The sequence below is a fragment of the Suillus bovinus genome (assembly GCF_016758785.1).
Source record: "Suillus bovinus strain UH-Sbo-P2 chromosome Unknown EDB93scaffold_104, whole genome shotgun sequence".
Taxonomy (NCBI): Eukaryota; Fungi; Basidiomycota; class Agaricomycetes; order Boletales; family Suillaceae; genus Suillus; species Suillus bovinus.
The window spans coordinates 27,932-52,350 of NW_024542160.1; the positions used below are offsets into that span (position 1 = coordinate 27,932).

A 24,419-nucleotide genomic window follows, 5' to 3' on the forward strand; every position below is an offset into this window, starting at 1 on the left:
GAATGGTGCAATTCGCCGAACTGCAGGAGACGTATTAAAGCAAATCGTATAGTATAGTAGTTGTTGACGTACCAGTATTTGCAGCAGGTCATGGTGTGTTGAAGGGGCAAAGTAAGCTGCGAACAGTCTCGAGGTATGAGAATCTGGCAAGGTCATAAAATCAGCGGGCCATGAAACGCTCGCATTTCATGCGGCTGAGCGACTTGTTACACGAAGCCCGCGGCAGGAAGAACGCGTTGGGCGGATCGTCACGCAGGGCGCGCGACATGCAAGGTCATAGGAGTGTTGACAAGTCGCAAAGGTGTAAGTCGTGAAAGTCATGAAAGTCGTTGAAGTCGTTGAAGTCGTTAAAGTCATGAAGGTCGCGAAGGACTCGGTGGTCGGAACAAGCCATCAAAGGTTTTCATGGAATGTGAAGGGTCGCAGCAGCCGGTCGTGTACACCATGCTATTCTGCAAATCGCTACGAGGATGGTAGACATGCCATGTCATGGGACGCCATCGTCGATGAATGATAGTGGTAGTGAATGTCGTACATTAAAGCCGGCTGCTATTATAGGGTAGGGTAGATCATGAACACCCGGAGACAAGAGCGACCATGCATGGTTACGAGGAAGATCGCACCTGACATTAGAAAATATTGCCGACTGTTGCATACTGGCAGAAAAGAGGGGACGGCAAAGCAAGAGTGGGATAAGACAACGGTGATGGTAAGTTGCGCAGTGGGGGAAGATAAGGATATGATATATACCGCCAGCTGGAGTGGTTAGAGAAAGTGCCGTGAGCGCGTAGGTGCCACGGGAATTTGAAAACATGCAAGGGCGACGGAAGGCAAGGGTGGACCAGGAGATCACGAGGTGCAGGCTGGGATATCATGTGGTGCTGTGGTGCTGAACTGCGACGGAAGATAGGAAAATATCTATGACCAACCGAAGTATGGCAAGTTGTTAAAGAGCCGCGAGCATTTCAGTCCATGCAAGGACGACGGAAGAAAGACAAGGGTATGCTGGGATATCGTACGTCGCTAAACTCCAGAAGAGAAGAGGATATCCGTGACCAATCAAAATGGTTCAAGAAAGTGCGATGAGCTTCTGAGAGCACGAGCATTTGGAACCACACAAGGAGGGCAGGAAGCAGGGGTAGGTTGAGATATCATATTCTGCTGAACTGCGAATGGAAGCAAGTCTGCAACAATGATCAGAAATTATCGGGGCCGTGCGATAAATCAGCACAAGGCCACGGAAACATCACGCATGATGTTGTCGTCAAGAGGGAGGCTTGTCATGCATGTTTTGCGGAGACTGCAAAGATAATCAGGGCTGCGAAGGTGGCCTTGAACGACCAGAGAAGAAAATGCGAGGTATCAGGTACATCACGAGGATCCAAGGTATGGCATTTGGATCCTGCTGCCAAATGAAATTGCAAATGATTGGAGCTATATAAGAAACCAGGGGTAAGTCATAGAAGGCGTGATAACTAGAAAACTTTACAAAGATGATGACGTGATGACATGTTGGAGTGCTACAAAATGAACTGACGACTGCAAGAATAAACTGCCAAGAACCACAGCGCAAAAAGTGGTAAGCATGGTAGGAAGATGCAAGGTTCAGGAAGCCTTACAAGGGTGATGACGCAAGTGCGTGGGGGGTATGATAATACTGCGAACAATCGGAGAGATGGTGAGCGAAGTGTAAACGAGATGGGAGCTAGAGATCTTACGATAGACAGGGATAGAAGGGTCTCGCGGTGCTGTAAAGTAAAACAATAAAACTGACAAGATCAAAAATAAATGGAGGAGTCATCAAGTTATCCAGGAATGTTGAAGATGAATAGAGAAAGGCGACCAAGATGTAGAAAGAACAAGAGTATGGGGTTTTGTCGTTTTCTGTAGAATATCGAGACTGAGACGCAAATAAAACCCGATACGGTACAAGTTCGAGAAATTCTGCTGCTGGAAAGTGACGGCATGTAATCCAATGTCGCGTCAGGGTTGAAACTGGGGGTGAAGGTCGACAGTAGACATGTGGAAGTCTAGGGATCAAGATGTGCTCTTGACACTATGCTCCATCGATCCAGCTCCACAGGGACTCCTCGCCCTCGATACAGGACTCTAAGGTATCGTGGAATTGTCGCTGAATCGAATATCGAGGTCGAGCTGCGAGAATTCCTTAGACGCGAGATTGAGATTGGTCGGGATTCCAGACAAATGTTGTTCGTCGGTGAATGGAACCCAGTCCCCAATGAACCACTGCGTTCGCAGCTCACCATTAGCGGCATCAATGCGCGAGAATGCGTCAATCAGGCAGCTGGATCGAGTTGGAGTGGCGGGGGTGACAAAGAAGCATCCGGCGGGCGAGCGACGGTGGTTAGAACCAGGGGGAAAGGGTCCGATGCAACCTGTTATCGGAGCGATGATGACTTCATCATCATCTGAGTCTATATCCGAGACGGACGCCAGGGAGGGAGTCGAGCCGTAATCGTCAACAGACCCATCTTCACTTTCCGACAACGAGGACTTCGAATGAGACGCAGTCGATAGAAACCTGGTGTAATTATCATCGTCGCAATCGTCATCACGCTCAAAGTTGACAATTGGGCACTTGTCATCCGCGGATAGTCGCAAGTCCTCATTGACAAACCGAAGGAGGTCGAAGCCATCGTTGTTGACTTCTGGAATTGAACCATGGACAGGCTGTTTGTGGTAGTCAATCTGTTCGTCCAGAAGTCGTATAAGGTCGAGAATCGCGGACCCTGAGGTACCACCAGAGATATGGTTTAGAGATGTTTCTGATTCTTCAATGGAGAGCTGCTGAAGGTTCGATGTGAGCTCGTCGTCGGTACCGTACTCACCCTCTTTGGAAACAGAACTTAGCACGCGGCCCTCGAAAAACCCTAAAATGTTCTTTTCGTCAGTTAGGCAGCCTGGATAGTCAGGCATCGGAGAAAGTTGCTCGTTGCAGCTATTTAGCTCCAAATGCAAGTCGGCATCCTCTTGGACGGGAAAAGAGCAAGACTTTTCCTCGAGGAAGTCTAAGTAGTCCCATGTTGGAGAGGTATGTTTTCTCGCTGGATAAGTGTCGTCAGAGATGTCGTCGCAATCCTCGTCACAACTGAAGCTGTTGTAAAATTCGACTTCCTCATTGATAGACTGCAAAAGATCGTCCATCAGGCGGGAGTTGATATCTTGATAACCTTCCTGCTGTTCGCCGAAGGAATGCGTTTCAGCAAGAGAACGGTGGCATCGCGAAGGTATGCCACTTTTCGCGTTGAGAGCATCTGCGTACTTGCTGAAATCCGCTTGGCCATGACGACGCGCAATGGACGGGATGGGAGACATATCGGATGCCTGAAGAGCAATATCCGAGGAAGGATGATCAAGCTTAGTCGCGAGTGCACTAGCCAAGTCAGACATTTCGACAAGACCATGTCGGCGGTCATCAGTGGAACGCGGTCTAGCAGGAAGGGTCAAAGGCGAGGGTGGGTAACTTGGTAAAGTAAGGAAGGCACCGCCCCGAAGTGTTGTACCGATGACTGAAATGTCAAAGTTGTACGATCGGGCAGGCCACCCGCATGCAACGACAGTCATGTAATGCTCACAAGTGATTTCTGGGACATTTACGTGTGGCCGGGCAATTTCTGACAGCAGGAAATTATGAAGACTGGCCTCTGCGGATTCTGAAGAGTAAACGGAGATATCGTCATCAGATTCCTCATGATCGTCCTCTTTCTTTTCGGACAGGTCTAGAGCGCGCTGGAAAAGCTATGTAAGTACTGCAGTCAGCCACTGATGTCAAAAATAAAACGGTTTACGCACCAAGGGACTGATAAAATCCTCGTCAGTGACACTTATAGCGATAGTAGGGACTGAGATCTACGAGTAAAATGTAAATGATTGATGATGATGATGATGATGATGATGCGAGACTATATTGCATACCTGAACTCTATAATCGTAGTCTGCCTCCGTAACGTCCCCAACATGCAGTTGATCATCAGTCACTTGGCTCGTTGCCACAGTACCAGTCTGGACCATGGGAATCTGGAACAATACAACGTCAAACTCATCTGGACAACATGCTTGACCAGTTGATTACTTCCCACCTGGAGTACTGAACGATCGTGGGTCAGAGCCGTATCGTATGGCGTGTCGGACGGCGAGCAAAGTACTGAGCCATCACGGGGCAAAATGACTGGTAGTACAAGACCGGGAAGCTTGGACTCGAACATGGTGTCTTTGCGGCGACGGCGGTAGAAATATCCCGCGACGGAAACGATAGCAACTGCGAAGCACACGAGGCCACCTTTCCAAAGATCATAGGTAAGGACAGTCGTGTCGGTGGGCGAAAGGATTGAAGGAGTGACATAAGGCCCCGAGAGGACGGTGGTTGAATGCACTGCGGAAAGCAACATGAGAGTGGATGTGGGGGGCATTGTAAAGCAGTAAGACGATGGCAAGATGAAAGCAGTTCACTGGGCATTCAAAAGATGCGGAGGTGCATATATATCGTCCAGAATTTGGAGGCTGACCGTATGGCCAGCATTGATAACATTATCAGCCACCATTGTATCGTCAGCCATGTTAGCCATCTTACTTCGTCATGGCGTATTAAAATGAAAATATCATAACCTGACATCATCGTGTATGAGTGATCGCTGGATGTCACCAGTAATCGAATTCATGCCATCACATTCTTCATTGCTACCGAACTTACAACGATATTATCGATAATGGAACGCTCGCGATCCAGGTTCCTTTGCAACTCTTTCAAGGCTGACTCCGAGTCCAATTTATAATGCTGGAAAAGATATGAGATTCTTGATATCGCCTTGATATGTTGTTACACACCTTTTTGATAATTGACCAATCCGTTATTTTACCCAGCGCTTGAAAAGGAACCATACACCCTTGGATAATGTCGCACATGCGACGCTGTAGATGAGGGGTATCTGAGACGTCTACACGGACAATAATGAGTGTCGTCGATTCATCCGATACCCCGTATCGTCGGATGGCTTCAGTGATCTAAAGACATTTTTAATAGTGAAATCAACCAATTATCGAGCAGATGGCTGCGCATACATTATTAGTGGGGTTCAGCGCCCAAAGTATCTCTGAATGGACAGTTTTAGTCCGAAGTTGGCCTTGCGCCTCTGACAAAAGCGCCTGGTAAATTGCTGTCTGAAGGTGAAGTGGGCTTGATATCTGGGATACGCAGTCAGTAACAATGTATCAAGATTGGAGTCGGCGTTCCTACCAGCCGTGCATCAATGAAGGCGAAGTTGACAGCTTCACGTTCAGTATTCCCATCAACACCAGGATTTCTAGCAGCTTGAACGATACGAGACCTGATAGCAGCAGCGTTTGTCACATCATCGAATAGAGCGACATGAACGACCGCATGATTAAACTGAGAGTAGTAGTATGTCTCCATCGATCATAATGGCGGTGAGCAAGGACCAAACAATCATTACATACTCATCTTGCATTGCCACTTAACGCCCACCACGATTTTGCTTTCAACAACTACCATCATCAAGTCATACATATTATTGATTGAGGACTGCTATTGGTAGTCTGGATTCCATGCTGGCATGAGATTCGCTTCTTTAACTTTGCCGTTGTCGCTTTTCACAACATGGTCCGTGATTCAAGCCGCTGCCGCCCCGGCGGCAGGCTCACAGGTCCTGACCCCTCAAGACTTCAATCAGACCATCGCAGACGGTGTTTGGTGCGTCCTATTCATATAAGGCCTTGTTTTTTTTTCAACAAGGAGAGTAGGTTCATCGAACATTTTTCCCCATATTGTCGGCATTGTCGCAACTTTGAACCGACATGGAACCGTGTAGTAGATAAATTCGAGAAGAAACCCGATCTAGGGATACATCTGGCACAGGTGAATTGTGCGTTGAATGGAGGTGAGTGAGTTCTCCAAGTTTCCTGGGCCACTAACAGACCTTCTCAATCGTGGAAGACTTGTGCACCGAAAACGGTGTTACAGGATACCCTCAAATGAACCTCTACCGAAACGGGCGCTTTGTAGAGACCTTCACTAAAGATCGCGACTTCGATATCCTTGTAGATTTTCTTCTTGCGCGTGCTGAACCTACTGCAAATTCCTTGCCATCCTCGGCTGTGGTTGAGCAGGAGGAAATGACAGCCGTGATCGCTCCTGTAGAGGAGAATTTGATGGTCCACGAGTCGCAGGTGGAATCCAACCCTTTAGGAGAGGTGATATCCTTAACTAGCGAGACGTTCGACAACATTGTAGACCAGGCGCCTATATTTGTCAAGTTCTTTGCGCCGTGGTACGCTGCATTGGTTATAGACTAAAATGTGCTTTAACAGTCATTTTTTAGGTGTGGACACTGCAAGAAACTTGCTCCAACGTGGATACAGGTTGCTCGTCGCATGCAACATAAGCTCAACATCGCGGAAGTCAATTGTGATGAGTACAAGTCGCTATGCTCGAAGCAAGGAGTCACGGGTTATCCTATGCTGTTCTACTACTCTCATGGCACAAAGACAGAGTACTCGGGAAGTAGAAAATATGAGCCGCTCGTGGCTTTTGCTGACAAGGCAGCATCTCCGTATGGAAAACTTCTCCAGAGTCATAGGCAGTTTTTGATGTCTGCTACAGGATCATGCAACCAATAAGTGCTCAGGATCTCAACAAGGTTGTTCATGAAAATCCTGTTGCGTATGTCCTCTTATTTTCTTCATCAAATGAACATACTGTCGTACGTGCACCGCATTATGTGCCTTGTTCAGTACTGACGACGTTTTAGAGTGAGATCGCCAAAGACACTCAGATGCTCCTTGGGTCGCCCCCTGTATTTCTATCATCCTCCAGGGAACTTTTTGCTCGCTACGACATCCCAGCGACAGAATCCTGGGCCATCCTGGCATTCAAAGATAATGACCCACAGGAACCCACCTCAGTCTTTAGCTCATCCAGTTCTGACATACTTAGCACTTGGCTCTTTGCCAATCGCCTCCCAACCTCCCTCGAGCTCTCACGTGATGCGTTTCAACAGGTAATGAATGCTCCACATAAGCCACTTGTTGTTATCGCTGCGACGCCCGGTGACGTGCAAAATGATATCTCATCGAAGTTGAACGATATCGCGAAGAAGTGGCGCATGCGTAAGAGCTATGTTGGCAAGCAAGATGTGGTATTCGCGTGGATGGACGCTGATCAATGGGGAAGTTGGATGAAGAGTATGTACGGTGTGAAGGTCAAAGACCAGCCGAAGGTGGTCGTTGCTGATCATAATGTAAGTAGATTGTAATTCCTGTCCATTTCATGTACCATGCTAATAATTGAATAGCGCCTAATCTACTGGGATAGGGATACTACTGGGCAACCTATTCAGCTAAACGCCGTCAGCATATTCTCTGCTATCGAAGGAGTTTACGACAACAAAATACGTTCTAAGCACTCAGAGAACATCCTAGAACGCTTTCTTCGGGTATGTCACTATTGAGTCATTATCAGCTCTCTCCCTCACAAGTCCATACACAAAGGTCTTAAACTCAAGTCTCACAAGCACTGAGAGTTTTATCATTGCCCATCCGTATATGGCCGTCCTGCTGATTCTTGGATTTTTGGCAGCGGTCGTTATGGCGATCAAGAAACTTTTGGATGATGATACAGATGTGCAGTCCGGGCATAAGTACTTCAAGGGTGGTCGTCTAGATTGATTTATGGACCCTTTTCTTAAACTCAGACGTAAATTTGCTAGGAGGGAGTCAGCGTGATGGTCGGTAAGCCTGATCGCAAGGCCAGAAATCGAAGCACCTCAGCCTGGGTCGCTAAACCATAAGTTTCGGTCTTACATACGTGCTTGACATTGCACAGCACTAAATAAAGCAGTTGACTGCATGCGCCACGGCTGCCCACCTATGCACGCATCACTGATGGTTCATGCATGGCTGTAGTGCAATTGGACACCCAATCATTCGTCTCAAGGCGGAACACGCAGACGCCTCGAGGCAATCATTCTTCTTGATGTCTCCTCCTAAGTACAGCAGAGCCTCAAGGTTCTGCGTTAGCATCCTATCCGTAGCTCTCCTGTCATGTCACAATGGGAATCATTACCAACATGGTTGCAAGTGAGCAAATCGGTCGTATCATTGGTGATTATTGATGTGCTTATTGTGGTCCCAGAATCAAGTTAAACAAATTGAAGGAGGATTATTATCGTCGTCGCTTGCGTCCCTCAAATCGCTCAACCGCTCAATCTCTTCTAAAGAGTTCTCTGATCATTTACGTCCTTACTTTCAAACACTCATTCCCCTTTTTTTCGTTCATCTCGATCCAAGGCTCGTTCCCCATGAGATCACTCCAGATTCTGTACATTCAATCATGCTCGCTAAGGTGTCTATCATAAGCATTAGTTGCCTATGCGGAGGGAATCAAGGGGAATTATGCGGTGCACCCCAATTTCGTCAGAAGCTGTCCGACGCTATGCATTCGAATTGGAGTGGGGTGTTTGCATGGTTCAATTTTTCTACCATAATTTCCTCGTCCCGCGGGATGACCCAGTGGCACGCCTACACAGAATCTACAGCGTAACCTCGCAGGAAGCTGCCAGCACCTCAACACTGTTCATCTATGTGGCTAGCGTGCTTCCCGGTGTTGTCGCAGATCTCCATCGAACAACGCCAAAGATCGAGGGAATCATCATGGAACTCTGGTACTTGGTAACGGATATCAAATGCGAAGATTGCATTGTTGATCCATATATTCGCCACTGGCGTCAGGACTTCAACATGCTTCGCGCATTCATGGCGCATGTAGTCCCCTCGTGCGTGTACTATGAGCCTAGCACTCCTCTCCCGCCTTTGACATCGCTCATCGAAACCGCTGGAGGAAGGATTCCTATTGTATTGGCTGCTCTCAAATGCCTACGTTTTGCGGGAAAGGGAGTGGCTCAGAGAGACCGCGACGTTGTCAAGCATGACCTTGATCTTAGCTCCTTGAATACTCTCTCGTTGACGTGCAAGCAAACGCTCATCTTTATGTTTGCTACAAGCCAGGCAGACCCTGTCATTTGCGAACTTTTTCTCACACATTGCTCGATGCGCACAGTTCTCAACACGTTAGCCGGAATAGGAACGCGTCCAGGTCCAGAACCTGATCTAGATCCTACCAATGAAAACTTCTGTCAAAAGACTACAACAAAGCGGGCTGCTATGGCTATTGGTCAGCAGTACATATCATTCGTGTTGGTGTGTTCTAATAATCCCATTGAAACTGCCTGCCACGCCCTTCGTTGTTGTCTTCTGGAGGTTCTCCTACGGAACGGTGTATTCCCTTCCGAAAATCGCTTACAGAAGTCCAGATGGTCGGATTATGACATCAGGATTTTGAACAGCTAGGGGGGGCGTTAATCTATGAGAGGGTCGTTCGTATCGCCTCGATGTCTATGCAATACATCGATTCTCAGCGCCTTTACGTCCATGCTATGCATGATCCAACATCATGGGGCTCGCTGTTGACCTTCAAAGAGATCCCTTCGCGGCGTTGGAGGATTCTCTCTGCGTTAACGCCGTATACACGCCCAGGGTACGAACAAACCTGTGGAGGTCCCGAGGTATGAACTTTCCGTGTCAAGTTTGGCCCATGCTGATAACGGTTATAGTGTATCAGTGTGAGCACCAGACTTCAACGGTGTGCTGGATGCCAGACCACGAAATACTGTTCAAAATCTTGCCAGCGAGCACCATGGTTGACTGTCCACCGTAAGCATTGCAGTATCTCAAAGGCCGGAATTGGTGTGTAAATCGATATACATATATATCTACTCCTGTTGACGGTTAGCAGGAATGGCCAAGGCTGGCAGGCACCTTCGGACAAGTTTGTCATTCATTGCATTGATTGAGGCAGCTGAGTTCAATGACGACAAGTGGCCAGGACAGCGTGCTCTATGATACAAACTGGCCACCGTTCGAAAAGAGAATCCAGCAGATGTTCACTCCTTGGTGCTCGAGTTGGACATGGCTGTCCTCCTTATCAAACATCGCATACAACCCCTTCGGCAATGTATCGGACAATTTCAAGACACAAATTGGATGAGGATCATCCAGGGCAGGCAAGCCTTACAGGGCAATAGTATGCTTCCTAGGACGATAATGATTACCACAATCCGAGGGCGCTAGGAGGTCACTTTTCAGCCCACGGACGGCTCTGCAATTAGCATTTGGATGGCCGCCATCTGAGTTCACTGAAAAACTTCCTGGTATCCCGCGCAGTGTTCTGTTTGATTACTGCACCAAAGGATGAATCGAAATATGACCCCAAGAGTACCCCACACTCGCGATTGATGCTGCAGAGTACCCGCGTATAGTAGGTCTGGAGGCCCAGGACCAAAGGATTGGTAGTACGTGGACAGAAAATGCGTTGGCAGCAGACTGCAGCTCAGAGCGCTGCACTCGTTGTACGCGGATCATTCATCATATACTCAGTCTTCAATGAGCGGAATTGAACTTGCAGTAGGTGCGATAGGCTGGCCGTCCAGTCAGATTTGAGTCAGGTACTAACAAGTTGTGTTACAAGTGCTATTTGGTGGTTCTCCAACTTGAAGAGTACCATTGAATCTTGTGTGTATTGTAAAACCGTCGGTGTGCCACTAAGTCAATCAATAAAGTATACGACTAGTGACCAGCCAACTTACGTTTTTTCTTCACGCGAGTCGACTGAGATGACCACAATGTTCTCTTGAAAGCACTCCACCTTGTTGATTTTAAATAGGTCACCTTGGTTAGCTCCTATGATGAGCTCGTCGAAGAAGAAGCCCCTCTTGTCAACGGCTGGGCTGCTGCTGCCACTGTGGCGCAACTTGGACTCACCGTGATTGCGTCGTCACTGACATTCCGCACTCGAATATTACTCCAGAGGTTGACTAAATTCCGAAGACGCGCGACTTGCGGCCTTCCTTGTTGTCCCCTACGACCTGGTGTTTCACTGCCAGCGACTAGGTCGAAGGCTACTGTTGGTCGCGCACGAACCATCTCTTCGCGCCGCCTAGTAGCCTATCTCCCGGCAGTTTTCGATGTTGGGACTTGAAGTCCCTACGGCCGAGTCCCGATGACGCAACCGCAACAACACAATGGCCTCATTCATGTCCCCTGCGACGTGGAGTTCCACTACCAAACAAGGCCAAGGCCACCGCTCGCTGCCTCGCATATGTCCTATGTCCTTTCTCTTTCCTTGGTCATGCGGACCTCTCTTGGTTTCTTCCCTTGCATCAGTATGGACTCGTCTCTTCCTATATTACGGTTTATTTTGTTGACAATGTTTCCACATTTTCATACATGTACCAGTATTAGATATTGACAATTTGTAGTTTCTGAATCCCATCTTCTTTGCACATACTTGAGGAACATATTTTGCACGCATATGTTAAAATTGACTAGTGGGTCAACGAGACCTGCAAACCCAACACAGCCCGAAAAACCTTCAGGGCATTTGTGAACCATCATGTTCGAGGCAACTTGAAAAGAATTCATCGCAGGGGTATGATACAAATGTATATAGACAATAGTGTACACAGGTGTTATGCAGGATGGTAGTGTCGCAATGAATGAATGATTAGTGAGCAGATACTTTTAGTATTCCAATCATGGCGTCTACAAAAATATCGCGCCTTCTCCAGTGTTGCCGAGTCCGTGTTATAATCAAGCAGTGGAAACTTCTCAACTATAGTGTGATCAAGGAGATACTGCCCATGGCGAGACAGAATCATCGCTCATGATGCCTCGTATCCGATTGTATACTGCAGCAGGGAATTGTCTTGACAGAAGTCAGTTTCAACTATAGGGAGCCAGAGGATATGGATGTACCTTTCCTGTAGTCGTGCCAAAAGTGCGACCGCTCTGTCACGATAACCATTACCTAGCTCTGCGCGGAACATAGCTTCCCACGTAGATGGCTGAAAAGGAGGGTTAATTCTCGTCGATATGTATTTGCTGTAATACTCACCTCGCGGTATGACAGGGATGACGACGGGGACGTACGCTGATTGGAACCTTCATGAGGAACATGATTGCCTGAGGCTGCAACGCCGCTAGGGGGATCCACCAAGTTCTCAAATATTCTTCGAGCTTCTTCAATGTCCCCGGCAGCAGCATAGCCCTTGATCAAGAGGTTGGCGATATACGCCGTCATATGTACACCAGAGGACTTCAACTTCTCCATGTAACTGGGTGCAAGAGCCATTTGCTTGTTGGTGACGAGCACATTGACGAGGGACTCATAGGCGACAGCATCAGGTGCTGGAATAGAGTCGAATGTACTGATCGCCTTCTCCAAGTCCTTCTTCACGCAACCATATGCGTTGATAAGGGCAGCCCAATGGCTGCCTTGAAGCACCACTGACCTGTTGTTTCTGAGGAGCTCGAACACGCTTTCCATAGCGCGGACATCGACGGGTTCAATAGTTCCATATGCATCGATGAGCAACTGAAATGTACATCAAGGATGAGTAAATAAAAGAGTTAGACGACATACCTTGTACGTGTGGGCAGAAGGCTTGACACCGGCAAGAAGAAGCTGATCGTAATAATGAAGCACCCTCTCACGATCAGGCTTTGTGTGCGCGTACAGTTGCATCATCATATTGTAGGGTGGGATGCGAGGCTTGAAGTTGGGTTGCGAAGACATCTCCAAGAACAACTGCTCGGCAGACTGAGCATCACCGACACGTGCGCAAGCAGCTATGACGGCACCGTATGTGATCGAGGATGGGCGAACACCAGGCGTAGCCTTCATCTGTTGGAACAGCTCGAGTGCGAAGTCAGCCTTGCGTGCTTTGGCGAGCTTGGAGATGATCGTGTTGTATAGGTAGACATTTGGCGTGCATCCAAGCATCTGAGCCTCACCGAAGAGAGCCATGGCGTTAGAGGTGTCATCTGTGGTGTCCTTGACACATTCTATGAGGGATCCATAGGCATCAGGAGAAGGAATTCCGCCATTGGATGTAATGCGATCTCGATGCTGAAATGCGGCTTCCATGTCCCCGGCATGTGCGCACGCGATGATCATCTGGTCTTCGATTTGGAACCACGCCTGAGACTGCCACTGCTTGTTATCGATTGAAGATAATACGATTTGCGCAATATCATAGAGGCTGTGCACCTTGTGCAGATCACCGACACGTCCGAAGCCATTGATGAGCCGCCCGAGGGTAGAGGGGTGAACGTACTTGCCAGTGGCAATTCCGTCTTGAAGGCGGCGGTAGGCTTCGTGGATCGTCACGGTGGGGTGCGATGGGAACCAATCATCGACGTTGCGGCTGAGCGTACCATCGACGACGACGTCCTTAATGGGAGGATACATTTGCATCACAGGGTTAGGGGACATGTTACGCGACTCGCTGGGCTTCTCGAGTGCGATACGGAAGTCAGATGACACCTTTCCAAAGAATTCATCCCGCTGCTCTTTCGAGTAGCCAGCATATAGCGCATCCGAAAGTTTGGAGATGAGGCTTGCTTTCAATTTAGATAGCTGGAGGTTTTGCTTGGAAAGCGCAGTGAGAAGGGGAATGAGGCCCTTGTATGCACAGTTTTTGGCTGTGATGATCTGCTCCACATCGGTCTCTGCTGCAAGATTGGCGAGGGCACTGGATAGGAGTGCTTCATGTTCACGGAAGCCAATGTCATATTGCGACATGTTACCGCGGTTGTAAGTCGACATATAGGCGTGTAGATAAATAGCTGCCAACTCTGTGCTCAGAGAGACATTTACTTTGTTTGCTAGTTTGACAAGCCTGAGCACATCCTTGAAAGCGGGCGTAATCTTCTTAACTCCGGATTTGCTAATAGTCCCGGATTGAAGGTAGTTGACATTGGCTTCGAGAACAAGGGTATGGTCTAAACGGCGCACTTCGAGGCCGTCGCGAGGGGCACATTCAACAAGAATGTCGTAGAGCCTATTGAGATCTGCGATCATGCCCTCCTGAGCGAGGAAGTCAAGCATCACTACCCATGCAAGCTGGTCAGGGCGAGGGGGAACAAGTGAAGATTCATGTGGATGACGAGCTGCTTCACCCTGCTGTAGCAGGCGGTCAAACCAAGACAAAGCACTTGTGACGTCTCCTGAGTAGCAGAAACCAGCAATGATGGACGAGAACGTGGACGAGGAGGGCGAGGGAACTTCCGGCGAGAGTTCAGCAGGGTTAGCGTTACTATCCATCATGGTTTCCAGGAGGCGGAGAGCACCTGCGGGCTGGCCACCACGGAAGTAAGCCTCGATCATTTTATTCCAGACAAGAAGTTGTCCCCGAGTGATCGAGCTGGCTACGGCTGCCTCAGGAGCGGCGGAAAAATCAAGCCCTTTGACGCGGCCTGCCTTGCTGGCTTCCCTGAACTCCTGGAACACCTCCTTAGCGCCCTGCAGATCATTTGCATTGGCGTATACAGAAAGGAGATTCAAGAAGACTTGAGGGCCAGGGAGGAAATCAGTACGTGATTCCAGCTGCGCAAATACGCGAATGGCAGCATCCACATCAGCTTGGAATGCACATGAGCGGAGAAGATTGGTGTAGATCGCAAGAGGGAACTTGTTGCGTGCGCCAACCTTCAACGCTGCGTCAAACATAGTCATGGCGGTGGCAAAGTTGTTCTCTGCCTTAAGCTGCTCGATGCGCTTCTCATCTACTTCATCAATAGCGACCTCCCAGCGACCGAGAAGCTTGCGGCGCTTGACGCGACCATCAAGAACTCCAATAGACTTGTGGACCTCGTAATCGCGCTCGGTAAGAGCGAGAATTAGAGAGATGTAGGTGCGAATATTCGGCTTAAGGGAGCATCGGACCATGTCATTGTATGTCTCGAGCAAAAGTGTAAGGGGTTCGCCAGGGCGACGAGTTTCGTGGAGACCAGATAAAGCCATGTTAAACTCTGAAACCATGGGGTTCTTATGAATTGTGCGGAGGACATGAACTTCGTGAATGACACTAGCACCATCACCAGATCGCGCTGCCCGACGAAGAGACTGATACATTGCGGAGAATTTGTCACTCTCATCGTCTGCGACTGGGTCTGTCACGGACTGCGGGGCTGCCGGATCGGTAGGTATGGATGTGTCAGGGACTGAAGGGACCGGAGGTGGGGGTAAATCATCAATGGAACCGGATGTACTCAGTGAAGCTGTAGAGTTACGCCGTGTGAGGAGAGCCCGCGAAGAATCAGAGGGAGACTCGTCGAGCGCTTCGCCGGATGCGGCGAATGTGTGTTTTGAACGAACATGTAATTGAACGGTGTGCAAGACACCTAAAGATTCTTGTTGTCCATGCTCGTGCTCACTGAGTGTACCAAGAGAAAGACTATGCCGACGGGCAATGGGGCGCTTGGAAGAGCGGGGTTCGACGCGCTTGGAAACGATTTCGTCACGCTCGTCGCTCTGTTCAGCATTGCCATCGTGTGAGGCAGACGCATTTGCTTGTGTCACAGCACGCCCAGCTCCCTGCAAAATTTCAGAATCATGTCAGACCTAGAAGTACACAGCAACTGACCGTATACCCGTTATAGAACCGACTTCCTGCATTGAATTTTGCGCCGCCTGGGCCAGCACCATTGCTACCCCAGCTTGAGCTGCCGGCGCCAGTCCATGCTGTAGGCGCGCTTGGTGCAGACGACTGAAGTTGAAGTACGTTACGGAGAGTATGACCTGACTGGTTCTGGACGGCTGCTACTGCACGAGAAGTGTGCAGAAGGATGTGATTAGCGACCTTGGGAAGCATGGTCGCGATTGCGAGCCGATGCTAAAAGTCGCACGATTGAAGCTTGGTGGTCGTCGAGGGCGACGAGTGAAGGAGTTGTTAGCACTTGGCTGGGAAACTTAGATCTAATGAGTTTGCAACGATAGCAATAAAAGTAAAAATTGGTTACTCGGGTGATCTCGGGTTAGATGCATGCCGTGATTTGCCGTGACTCACGCCGAGCCTCAACGCAAGTCGTACTCACGAGTTCGTGTTCACCTAGCGTTTTTGAGCCAGCACATGTAAATCATCATTGTAATTAAATGTTCCTGCATTGTTAATGAGTAGTTACATGTCTTTTATTTTTTAAATGATTGTGTTGTGCAAGTATCATGAGAGACAATTTGGTATACTGATCAGCGTCGGGAAGGCAAACTCACAGCAATTTCGAGCTCAAAAGTACTTAGAACATTGGAGCTGAGCTAAATGACAATATCCGAGGTTGAACGTTGATTTGCCAAACTACTGATGCACAGGTGAAGGATGTGTTATCTGGCAATCTACCACATTATTTTGAAGTCCCGCCATGCCGAACGGAGTTGTCACGTGAGCGAGCGCCCGTGTGTGGCGGACTTCCAATCGGCAATGTCGGCAACCTGTGACGCAGTGCGATAAATGCAGGAACACTATCTAAAGGTGCTCCGACACGCTGCAGTAACACAAAACTTTTCTGAATATAAAAATTTGGGCCATGTTATTGAGATGCTAATCTATTTATCAATGACTATCCGATATTGGTTTTGTTTGTGGATCGAGAGCAATACGTGAAACTGTCAAAAACGCACGAACACTCGGGCTCATCAAGCATCATATCTATCGCACAGCAATCAACATGTCGTCAGGCGACTACGAGTTCGGCCTCATCACATGGCACGCCAATCCTGGGACAAAACATCTACCCAAGTGTGTGTTTCATCCTCAGCAGTTTCTGTCACATCTATCAATCCACTGAATGAAACTTGAACAGGCCGCTGTAAACGGGACGTAGTAACATGCGTGGAAGATATAGATATCACGCGGGCGACTGTTATCAGCATCTCGGGCGTCCACGTCATAGTGCTGATAGCAAGAGCCTGGGCGTGTCGATGAGCATTCCTGTGCATTACTGATAGAAGAAGCCCACCTTGTATGCAATGATGTTATTCAATGTCACTTGTGATGTACTAGTGATTTTTGGAAGCAAGTCCCACTGCTGGTCCGCACGAAGGTAAAGGACTTCGTCTGGGTTGGCCGGTACTTCAGCCGAACCATAATCGAGACTGAAATCAGCAGTGTACGATTCATTGTCGTAGGAAGCCGTGGTAGGCTCCTCTTTTGATCTCCGTTTCTTCTTCGACCATTTACCTTCCTCTACATCCACACTCGTTACGAATATATTCGACGGCAAGCTATCCCGTTCCGAAGGAGGAATCAGCCTTGCGAGCTTGATGGGAGGCACTGCGACCTTTTCCAGATTTGAAGTTCCAGTAGTTACGAGCTTATCCGGAAGCTCAGTTTGTATGGGGGCATTTTCAAGCTCCGCAAACACGATCTTTGGAGGCAGGGGCTTGTCCATAAGCTGGCGGAAATTCTTTTTCTTGTTTTTGTTCCGCAGGGACATCATCATCACGTTGGGTTCAGACTCGGGCTCTGCATCAGCAACATAGGCTTCAGAGGTGGTACGGGTTAAGAAATTTTGCTGAACTGGAAGGGGTAGGACGGCATTAGCACCGGATGTGGGTGCTAAAGGTTTGTTAGGGGGTTGATTGTGCGCCGCCACACGTTTTCGCCGTCTGCGGAGATTGCGATTGCGGGTGGAAGGCTTACCGTAACCCGGGGGGACAAACGAGATGCTAGTGGATCTACGTAAGTGACGAAGGGATTTGAACAGTTCTCGTACTTGTCTTGCAGATTTTTTGATTTTGTAGTTGCATTCATGCGCTTGCCTGACTCAGATGACTGCTGTGAGGGTTTTGGGGCGTCCGTGTCTGAATCAGAGTCCGATTCCGAGGAATTGGATGAGCTGGATGACTCGTCCGATGAGTCAGATGAAGTAGAACTCAAGGATGAGCTGGACGAAGGTTCCAAGGACGGAGATGCACGGCGTTTACGCTTCTGAGTGACAGGCAAGAGCACACTGTTACTCGACAAACTAAGCCGGGATGTTGCTGCTGCGCGTTTGATGCTATCAAGAATATGAGCTCACCAAAGTAAATGGTGTAATTTATGCTCACCAAACAGCATCCCCGTCGCGTAAAATTGACATAGGACTGTCATCCAGAAGATCATACTCGTCCATCATGAGAGTAATGTTATCGGCTTGCATACCAATAGGCAGCCATGCGCATAGCGCACATTTGAGTTGCGCGATTGTGTGGGCCTCATCATCTAGAGCAAACCATGCTTTGAACGGCCCCAACGGATAAGCTGTCGAGATTTTGAGACGCATGATGGCAGCGGCAGTTTAAACACCGAACTTACGTTAAAACCTCAGCAACATTATGATCATGATATTCTGGCCGAACGAATTCACCTGCAGCTTCGCTCGTGTCTTGTATTTAGTGAACATTCGTATCGAGAAGTACTAATATTTACTTTTAATCAGGAGTAAAATAATATTTAATCAAGCGAGGCAGTTCTAGGGAAATGTCGAGTGGACGGTTCGACCCTAGAAGTATAGATGTCCCACGGGTGTATTTACTTTATGCACTTACTTCTCCTCAAGCCACGTCGACTTTCACTCAAACCCGTTTCTTTCCCTTAATTTTTGCACGGACTGGCAGTTAAATAATCGTTTGTCGCTAACCTGCAGCGATGGCAAACTATCACTACGATGAGGCAGGCAATATGGCCGCCTATTTTGTCATTTCTGTCCTTGTTATTATTCTGCTGCCTGCTACATTTTCATCACTTGCAAGCGTGTCTTCCAGTGAGCATACTTCTTTGTTCTTCTGAATTCGACTAAAATTTGTACAGAACGCCCAGAGCTGGATAGTGGGTGTCAATGCACACCCTGTATACAGCGGAGAACTGAAGTGAGGAGGCACCGGCGTGGCTCCCTGCTACGACCAAAGTTTACCAGAAAGTGAGACATTTGCGCGGTTCTGAATGCCACTCACGCTCTAAAAGCGCGTTATTAATCACCGCGGGCTGGGCTGCTGTCGCGTTCCTTTCATTCAAAGCTGCAAACGCAGAAATAGAAAATAAGGTCTATAATCCATTCGAGATCCTTGAAATCAGCACGGTATGTAGAACTTGATATATCTGCCCTTTTCGGTCACTAACATCATGCAGGGAGCAACGGAGAAGGAGATCAAGTCGCGTTTCAAGGAACTTTCACGAATATAGTACGCGTCTGATTCCTCATGCTACAAACCGTACAAACTTATCATTCTCAGTCATCCCGACAAAGTCAAAGCAACCATCAATGTGACAATAGAGGATATCGCTAACCGTTTCGTAGAAATCACCAAGGCGTACAAGTCGTACGTCGTATGTTGAATCCGTGGTCAGGTATGATCCCACTAACACCATTTCAAGGTTAACAGATGAGACCATTCGCCGCAACTGGGAGCTTTTTGGGCATCCCGATGGCCGACAGGAAGTCTCGATGGGCATTGCTTTGCCCAAGTGGGTCATTGAAGGCAAAAACAATATCTGGGTTCTCGGTGTATATGGCATCCTCTTCGGCGGCGCACTCCCCACGCTTGTGGTACGTCTCCCACCGTTGCCTTACCTTTATTGGTCCTTATTCAGCATAGGGTCGCTGGTGGTTTGGTAACCGCCAAAAAACAAAAGATGGGATTAATGCAAAGACCGCCGCTGCGTTCTTCAAGGCACTCACAGACAGCAGCGACATGAAGGAGGTTATTGGTGCGCTGGGCCAGGCATACCGCTGGGAGACTACGTGGGCAGGCACCGCAGTTGGATTAGAGGAGCTCGAGAAACAGGTTGATGAAAAAATGGGCGGTCAATGGAGGGAGGTACAGGATCTTGTAGCTCCTGGTGGAAAATGCGAAGGAACCGAGCAGCGGGCATTGGTACTGTTGTATGCGCACTTCCTGAGGTTAAAGATCAGCAATGATGCACTTAAACATGGTAGGGTTTGACTTTCAGGATGGGATAGTGTTTCTGATCGTTTGCGCCTCCAGAACAAGCCAAGTTATTGTTGCAAGCCCCAATGCTGCTCAACGCACTGCTAGGAATCTCCGCTGCACGGAGTTGGTTGATACCCACCTTGATGGTGATGCGTTTGCACGCCTACGTCACGCAGGCGCTTCTCCCCGGAAAACCTGTTGCACCCCAAGCTCAATTACCTGGCTTCGATGGCGATGCTGATGTATCAGAAGGGAAAGACCTCGCCTTGTTCATATCTCGCTTAGAGGACGAAGGAGACATTCGGAAAACGGAAGCACGAAAGGCTGTTGAGGGTTGGAGTCGGTTGGATGTTGTGGATGTGTCTTTCAAGGGTTCGTTCTCCATTGTGATAATCAACTCAGTACTTATTTTATTCTAGTTATTGGCGAACGCTTGATCACACCGTCATCTATCGTCTTCCTCCTTGTTAAACTGCGTCTTCGTCAGCCACTTCAAAGTGATGCACTCTCGTCTGTTTCAGAAAAATCTGCGAAGACCATCCGGGAGGACAGGGAGAAAGACGACAAATTCTTGAACAGCCGACAGGGTGCAGAGGATATCGAGGGGGTCACACCTGTGTGGGCTCACGCACCTCACTGGCCAGGGGTCTGTCTTTTTCTTACGTGTCATCTCTGCATATCTGAAAACATTCACAGCTGCGCAAGCCAGGCTGGTGGCTTGTCCTCGCTGATGACAAGTCAAATAGAATTGTTGTTCCCCCAATGAAGATCTCAGACGTACCCGCGTCATGCCCCGGGAAGGAACGTGACTACCGCTCCTACAAGTTACAGTTCCAGGCTCCCCCCAACGTGGGCTTGTTCACTTGGAAGGTGTACCTGATAAGTGACACGCTCGTGGGTGAGGAGTTATGCCAGGACATTTCAGTGAGTTCTCCTTAAGCTTTACGGTGGCACGATGATTGATGTAGCACATAGCTCAAAATCGATGATATATCTGCACTCAATGCAGAGGAGCAAACAGCAGAGGATGAGATTTCTGATCCTGAGGAGGATTCATTGGCCGGTCAGATGGCTGCGATGCGGGGAGGAGCTGTGAAGCGTACAGCCGCGCCTGAGGAAAGCGAGGAGGAGAGTTCGACCGATGAGGAGCAGCATGGTGATGATAGTTCAGATAGTGATTAGATGTTGTCTGATTAGATTACACATCCATATCTTCGTATTTTATCTGCCTCCCCTCTTTACGGTAGTAAAGCCATCCTCGTCAACGTCTGGTACGTCCTTTGCATGATCGAGCAGCTGTGGAACAACATACTTCCCGAAATCTTCGCCGTCGCTTCCATTTTCATCCTCATTATCACCGTCGCTATCGCTCCAATCACTTGCACTCCCTGCATCAACTTCATACTGTGGCATTTTTCCTTTCATCTGATCCGCTTGCATCTCCAAGTCCTTGACATATCCATCCATCCCCTCCTTCGCATCGTTCCACAAACGCACAACATCTCTAGCAATGTCAAATGCGCTTCCATCCTCGAGCGCAACTTCAAACTCGTCATCCATGATCTGGAGCAGCATCGTTTCTATGTATTCGGTGTCTGGTTCAGGGAGCATGTGCGATGGATGCATGGGGGCTGATTGAGAGGAATCGAAAGCTGTCAATGAAGCAGATGCTGATGGAAGGGATGCCTCGAATTCATCTATGATGACACCTGCTAACCAACGCTGTTTTTGTGCGCTTTGTGGACCTCCCCAGTTTTGGTGTACAGCTATGCGAAGAGCTGGCCATAGCGCGAGACGGGCTAGTAGGCCACGCGCGAATAAGACTGATAGAGGTGACGCGTCTGAGGCCATCACATTAATGGTGAAAGATGAGTAGGATGGCTTACTAAGCGGTGATATGCGGCTACAGATACTAGTAATGCCACCCGATGACATCTTAGATATATGAGATATTTATTCTCTCTTCACAGAAGACGCCCGCAATGACCTGACCAGGTTATTCACAAGGCATAAAACTCATCGGCCTCAGGATGTTGTGATGACTCGTAGAGTTATAATCACAGATTGGCGAAAATTATGTTATCTTTTCGTTCGTTGTCAGAATCAAGCTTTCTGCATGCATTGTGGCAAGGCGAGGCCAGCAGCGGACCTCCCCATCGATACTCATTGTATTCACATTCGCTGTGTATGCATTTTTCAAGCCAAAACGACCGCGAAGCCTTGAGTTTTGAGGCACAAACTGAGCGAAAATCCCATTCAAACACCTCTCGCTCTTCATCATTTCGGCCTCCAAAAAGCCAGTGTTAATGATGATTTCGAAACGAGTCGATTAAAATGCAGAGCCTTATTGTTGTCGACATATATTGTTACATATGCATCTCCGTCGCCTCGACTCTCGTTGGAGCGCACGCTCAGCGACCGTCCGGTCTTGGTTCTATAATCACAAAGATCAGTTCAAGTCATACTTCGTTGAAAAATCAATACTCACGTGACCATTGTACGCTCAAAATCAAATTATCATAACCTTTGCCGTTTAGTTTTTCCATGGCCCGCTGGGCAATAGCGCGCTCATCAAAGGACACAAATGCAAAGCCTTTGCCGATACCCGTCTCTCGGTCACGGCCGACGTAAACCCTCGCTACACGCCCGAACGTACCAAAAAGCTCACGAAGATCGGATTCTTGTGTGTCTTCAGAGATATTAGTGACACGAAGTGTGGGGAGGTCTTCGCGAGAGCCCCCTGTGCGTCCCATGGATTCACCGGGACGAGAAGCACCACCACGCATCGATGGTGGTACATATTTTCCGCCAGTCGCTCCGCTGGCTGCAGGAGCAGGTATGTCGGCCGCGTCATCAGTAGGTGGCAGGTCTGTCCGTATTCGTGTCAATAATATCGAGCATGAAGTGAATTAGACATGCTGCAAAAAATACTAACCAGCAGTTTCGAGTCCGGCGAGAGAATCCTTATACGGGCACTTCGCGGTGAAGTGATCGCCTTTGCAAAGACGACAGACAACCTTGCCTGCACCGGCCTTTGCAAGTTCAGTTTTGATATTTTGCTCGGGCGTTACCTCCGGCTCAGCGGACTTTCACGGCTGTCAGTCCAAGAACAGATGGACTTGATAAACAAACCTTGTTGCCTGCACTTATTTTCAAAGCCACATTCTCTCCTACTGTGGTCGTCGCTCGATCTGGCCCTTCCTTGTTTCCTCGTTCCTTGCCGAACTTGGCCCATTTCTTGCGTTCAGCAACTGTGTGCTCGACGACGGATTTTTGAAGCGTACGTTTTATTTTACGAGTTATCTTGTAGAAATTTATCAGTATAATGGAATGAAAAAGATGCCGACATGGCAGATGGTACAGATGAGGCATAACACGCAGACCGCTGGACAGACATACCTTGACCTTCTTTCCTTCATCATTTATAGCATACTCGATGGTGATACGGATTCCATTTTCATCCACATAATCCTCAATCTTTGGTTGATCTACTTGAGAACGTTAGACTGCGATGTGATTGTGGACGCGAAGGTGAGCATTTACCAAGCTCGTCAACGTCATCTGCCCAGGAAGTTTTTGGTATACTGTAAAAAATTGTGAATATGACAGCTCAAATCATGGAAACTTCAAGCCTACGTTGCTGCCGCCATGTTATCAATGAACAAGTATGTTTCCGGTGCTATGCCATGGCTCTTTACAGAATCATGGTGGCGGTGCCAATCACGTGATTGGAATTTTACAGCTCCACTAGATCACTAGTTCCACATCGCCCTCGACGTCCTCAAGTTCGCCACATAATCGCCCTCTTCAATGGTAAGTTTTTGTCTTTTGCATGTCATAGTCTGAATCTGCAGCAGAATCATGTCGGAATACGAACAATTCGAATCCAAATGGTGGATTGCCAAACCACACTTTGGATGTAGTACCTCTATCATCACAACCGCTAACGTGTTCCTCCATTTGCAATGCGCAGGCCTCATTTGAACTTGCTGCAACTTACGCCGCACTTATCCTCGCTGATGAGGGTATTGAAATTACCGTGCGTATCTTGCAGGTTTCACATCCATATTTATTGTAGCTCAAGAGGCATATCAGGCTGACAAAATACTCGCCTTGACTGAAGCCGCCTCGGTCGAGCTCGAGCCAATCTGGGCAACTCTCCTTGCTAAGGCTTTGGAGGGAAAGAATGTGAAGGATCTGCTATCAAACGTCGGTGCTGGTGGAGGTGCACCGGCCGTTGGCGCACCCGTTGCTGCTGCCGTTGGTGGTGCAGCTGCCGTCGAGGCACCAAAAGAAGAGGAGAAGAAGGAGGAAGCAAAAGAGGAGTCAGACGACGATATGGTACGCACTCAAATGGCCTTTTCCATTCACCACGGGGTGCTGATGCTCGTTCACAGGGCTTCGGGCTGTTCGACTGATCTGCAGTTTTCCTTTGTTATGTCATTCATCCACTGCATACGTCACATGGGTTCACTCTCTACATCCTGTATTATATTCCTTACGCTACTTTGTGCTATGCACTGAATTCATTATCTGAAACCCATCTGGATGTCAACTTGAGAGCGATGAGAGCTTACTGGTT

General features: G+C 48.5%; 10 protein-coding genes across 10 annotated transcripts; 4 read left to right on the forward strand and 6 right to left on the reverse strand.

Annotated features, from left to right (window-relative positions):
- Window positions 1-2,109: 2,109 nt before the first annotated feature.
- EDB93DRAFT_1108380 (uncharacterized protein) lies at window positions 2,110-4,430 on the reverse strand (the record flags this gene model as incomplete). Its single annotated transcript, XM_041447835.1, has 4 exons — window positions 2,110-3,759; window positions 3,814-3,870; window positions 3,937-4,038; window positions 4,101-4,430. 4 exons carry the CDS (start codon window positions 4,428-4,430, stop codon window positions 2,110-2,112), a joined length of 2,139 nt encoding a protein of 712 aa, XP_041302113.1.
- Window positions 4,431-4,638: 208 nt separating this feature from the next.
- Window positions 4,639-5,475, reverse strand: EDB93DRAFT_1180098 (CGI-121-domain-containing protein). Its single transcript, XM_041450628.1, has 4 exons — window positions 5,255-5,475; window positions 5,080-5,202; window positions 4,846-5,022; window positions 4,639-4,795 (listed from the first exon to the last, which is right to left on the reverse strand). Exons 1-4 carry the CDS (start codon window positions 5,429-5,431, stop codon window positions 4,676-4,678), a joined length of 597 nt encoding a protein of 198 aa, XP_041302114.1. The 5' UTR covers window positions 5,432-5,475; the 3' UTR covers window positions 4,639-4,675.
- A 116-nt stretch (window positions 5,476-5,591) lies between these two features.
- Window positions 5,592-7,701, forward strand: EDB93DRAFT_1094898 (thioredoxin-like protein; the record flags this gene model as incomplete). The annotated part of the gene is made up of 8 exons (XM_041446640.1): window positions 5,592-5,728; window positions 5,779-5,915; window positions 5,972-6,305; window positions 6,357-6,587; window positions 6,638-6,737; window positions 6,786-7,274; window positions 7,329-7,469; window positions 7,525-7,701. The coding sequence occupies 8 exons, from the start codon at window positions 5,592-5,594 to the stop codon at window positions 7,699-7,701; spliced, it is 1,746 nt and encodes a 581-aa protein (XP_041302115.1).
- A 357-nt stretch (window positions 7,702-8,058) lies between these two features.
- Window positions 8,059-9,623, forward strand: EDB93DRAFT_79918 (uncharacterized protein). Its single transcript, XM_041457518.1, has 2 exons — window positions 8,059-8,112; window positions 8,168-9,623. Exon 2 carries the CDS (start codon window positions 8,404-8,406, stop codon window positions 9,379-9,381), a length of 978 nt encoding a protein of 325 aa, XP_041302116.1. The 5' UTR covers window positions 8,059-8,112; window positions 8,168-8,403; the 3' UTR covers window positions 9,382-9,623.
- Window positions 9,624-11,396: 1,773 nt separating this feature from the next.
- Window positions 11,397-15,894, reverse strand: EDB93DRAFT_79940 (uncharacterized protein). The gene is made up of 4 exons (XM_041457520.1): window positions 15,516-15,894; window positions 12,512-15,466; window positions 11,984-12,463; window positions 11,397-11,933 (listed from the first exon to the last, which is right to left on the reverse strand). Exons 1-4 carry the CDS (start codon window positions 15,741-15,743, stop codon window positions 11,751-11,753), a joined length of 3,846 nt encoding a protein of 1,281 aa, XP_041302117.1. The 5' UTR covers window positions 15,744-15,894; the 3' UTR covers window positions 11,397-11,750.
- Window positions 15,895-16,427: 533 nt separating this feature from the next.
- Window positions 16,428-18,209, reverse strand: EDB93DRAFT_1180108 (uncharacterized protein). The gene is made up of 4 exons (XM_041450629.1): window positions 17,975-18,209; window positions 17,641-17,925; window positions 16,885-17,593; window positions 16,428-16,834 (listed from the first exon to the last, which is right to left on the reverse strand). The coding sequence occupies exons 1-4, from the start codon at window positions 18,187-18,189 to the stop codon at window positions 16,625-16,627; spliced, it is 1,419 nt and encodes a 472-aa protein (XP_041302118.1). The 5' UTR covers window positions 18,190-18,209; the 3' UTR covers window positions 16,428-16,624.
- A 99-nt stretch (window positions 18,210-18,308) lies between these two features.
- EDB93DRAFT_1234083 (translocation protein sec63) lies at window positions 18,309-21,019 on the forward strand (the record flags this gene model as incomplete). The annotated part of the gene is made up of 11 exons (XM_041451322.1): window positions 18,309-18,669; window positions 18,717-18,825; window positions 18,870-18,984; window positions 19,035-19,087; window positions 19,139-19,225; window positions 19,281-19,452; window positions 19,502-19,838; window positions 19,892-20,209; window positions 20,257-20,483; window positions 20,534-20,761; window positions 20,813-21,019. Exons 1-11 carry the CDS (start codon window positions 18,555-18,557, stop codon window positions 21,017-21,019), a joined length of 1,968 nt encoding a protein of 655 aa, XP_041302119.1. The 5' UTR covers window positions 18,309-18,554.
- Window positions 21,020-21,058: 39 nt separating this feature from the next.
- Window positions 21,059-21,688, reverse strand: EDB93DRAFT_1094854 (Pre-rRNA-processing protein TSR2-domain-containing protein; the record flags this gene model as incomplete). The annotated part of the gene is made up of 1 exon (XM_041446639.1): window positions 21,059-21,688. One exon carries the CDS (start codon window positions 21,686-21,688, stop codon window positions 21,059-21,061), a length of 630 nt encoding a protein of 209 aa, XP_041302120.1.
- Window positions 21,689-21,892: 204 nt separating this feature from the next.
- Window positions 21,893-23,550, reverse strand: EDB93DRAFT_80071 (eukaryotic translation initiation factor 3 subunit G-domain-containing protein). The gene is made up of 6 exons (XM_041457526.1): window positions 23,474-23,550; window positions 23,381-23,421; window positions 22,970-23,325; window positions 22,773-22,923; window positions 22,326-22,706; window positions 21,893-22,271 (listed from the first exon to the last, which is right to left on the reverse strand). The coding sequence occupies exons 1-6, from the start codon at window positions 23,485-23,487 to the stop codon at window positions 22,249-22,251; spliced, it is 966 nt and encodes a 321-aa protein (XP_041302121.1). The 5' UTR covers window positions 23,488-23,550; the 3' UTR covers window positions 21,893-22,248.
- EDB93DRAFT_80066 (60S acidic ribosomal protein P1) lies at window positions 23,493-24,341 on the forward strand. Its single transcript, XM_041457525.1, has 4 exons — window positions 23,493-23,730; window positions 23,811-23,876; window positions 23,933-24,178; window positions 24,235-24,341. Exons 1-4 carry the CDS (start codon window positions 23,728-23,730, stop codon window positions 24,253-24,255), a joined length of 336 nt encoding a protein of 111 aa, XP_041302122.1. The 5' UTR covers window positions 23,493-23,727; the 3' UTR covers window positions 24,256-24,341.
- Window positions 24,342-24,419: the final 78 nt, after the last annotated feature.

What these genes read in the sequence shown, in the direction of transcription:
- EDB93DRAFT_1180108 (XM_041450629.1), bottom strand. Translation starts at nt 18,189, where the DNA reads ATGCGTCTCAAAATCTCGACAGCTTATCCGTTGGGGCCGTTCAAAGCA. An exon ending in TCAAAAAATCTGCAAGACAA is followed by an intron (nt 17,594 to 17,640) that starts GTACGAGAACTG and finishes TAGATCCACTAG; the next exon opens with CATCTCGTTTGTCCCCCCGG. An exon ending in ATAACATCATTGCATACAAG is followed by an intron (nt 16,835 to 16,884) that starts GTGGGCTTCTTC and finishes CGACACGCCCAG; the next exon opens with GCTCTTGCTATCAGCACTAT.
- EDB93DRAFT_1180098 (XM_041450628.1), bottom strand. Translation starts at nt 5,431, where the DNA reads ATGGAGACATACTACTACTCTCAGTTTAATCATGCGGTCGTTCATGTC. An exon ending in CCTTCATTGATGCACGGCTG is followed by an intron (nt 5,203 to 5,254) that starts GTAGGAACGCCG and finishes TGCGTATCCCAG; the next exon opens with ATATCAAGCCCACTTCACCT. An exon ending in CGCTGAACCCCACTAATAAT is followed by an intron (nt 5,023 to 5,079) that starts GTATGCGCAGCC and finishes AAATGTCTTTAG; the next exon opens with ATCACTGAAGCCATCCGACG.
- EDB93DRAFT_79940 (XM_041457520.1), bottom strand. Translation starts at nt 15,743, where the DNA reads ATGCTTCCCAAGGTCGCTAATCACATCCTTCTGCACACTTCTCGTGCA. An exon ending in CTTCTGCCCACACGTACAAG is followed by an intron (nt 12,464 to 12,511) that starts GTATGTCGTCTA and finishes TGTACATTTCAG; the next exon opens with TTGCTCATCGATGCATATGG. An exon ending in CATCCCTGTCATACCGCGAG is followed by an intron (nt 11,934 to 11,983) that starts GTGAGTATTACA and finishes CCTCCTTTTCAG; the next exon opens with CCATCTACGTGGGAAGCTAT.
- EDB93DRAFT_80066 (XM_041457525.1), top strand. An exon ending in ATGAGGGTATTGAAATTACC is followed by an intron (nt 23,877 to 23,932) that starts GTGCGTATCTTG and finishes GAGGCATATCAG; the next exon opens with GCTGACAAAATACTCGCCTT. An exon ending in AGGAGTCAGACGACGATATG is followed by an intron (nt 24,179 to 24,234) that starts GTACGCACTCAA and finishes GCTCGTTCACAG; the next exon opens with GGCTTCGGGCTGTTCGACTG.
- EDB93DRAFT_80071 (XM_041457526.1), bottom strand. An exon ending in AGATGACGTTGACGAGCTTG is followed by an intron (nt 23,326 to 23,380) that starts GTAAATGCTCAC and finishes GTTCTCAAGTAG; the next exon opens with ATCAACCAAAGATTGAGGAT. An exon ending in AAATAAGTGCAGGCAACAAG is followed by an intron (nt 22,924 to 22,969) that starts GTTTGTTTATCA and finishes CAGCCGTGAAAG; the next exon opens with TCCGCTGAGCCGGAGGTAAC.
- EDB93DRAFT_79918 (XM_041457518.1), top strand. Translation starts at nt 8,404, where the DNA reads ATGCGGAGGGAATCAAGGGGAATTATGCGGTGCACCCCAATTTCGTCA.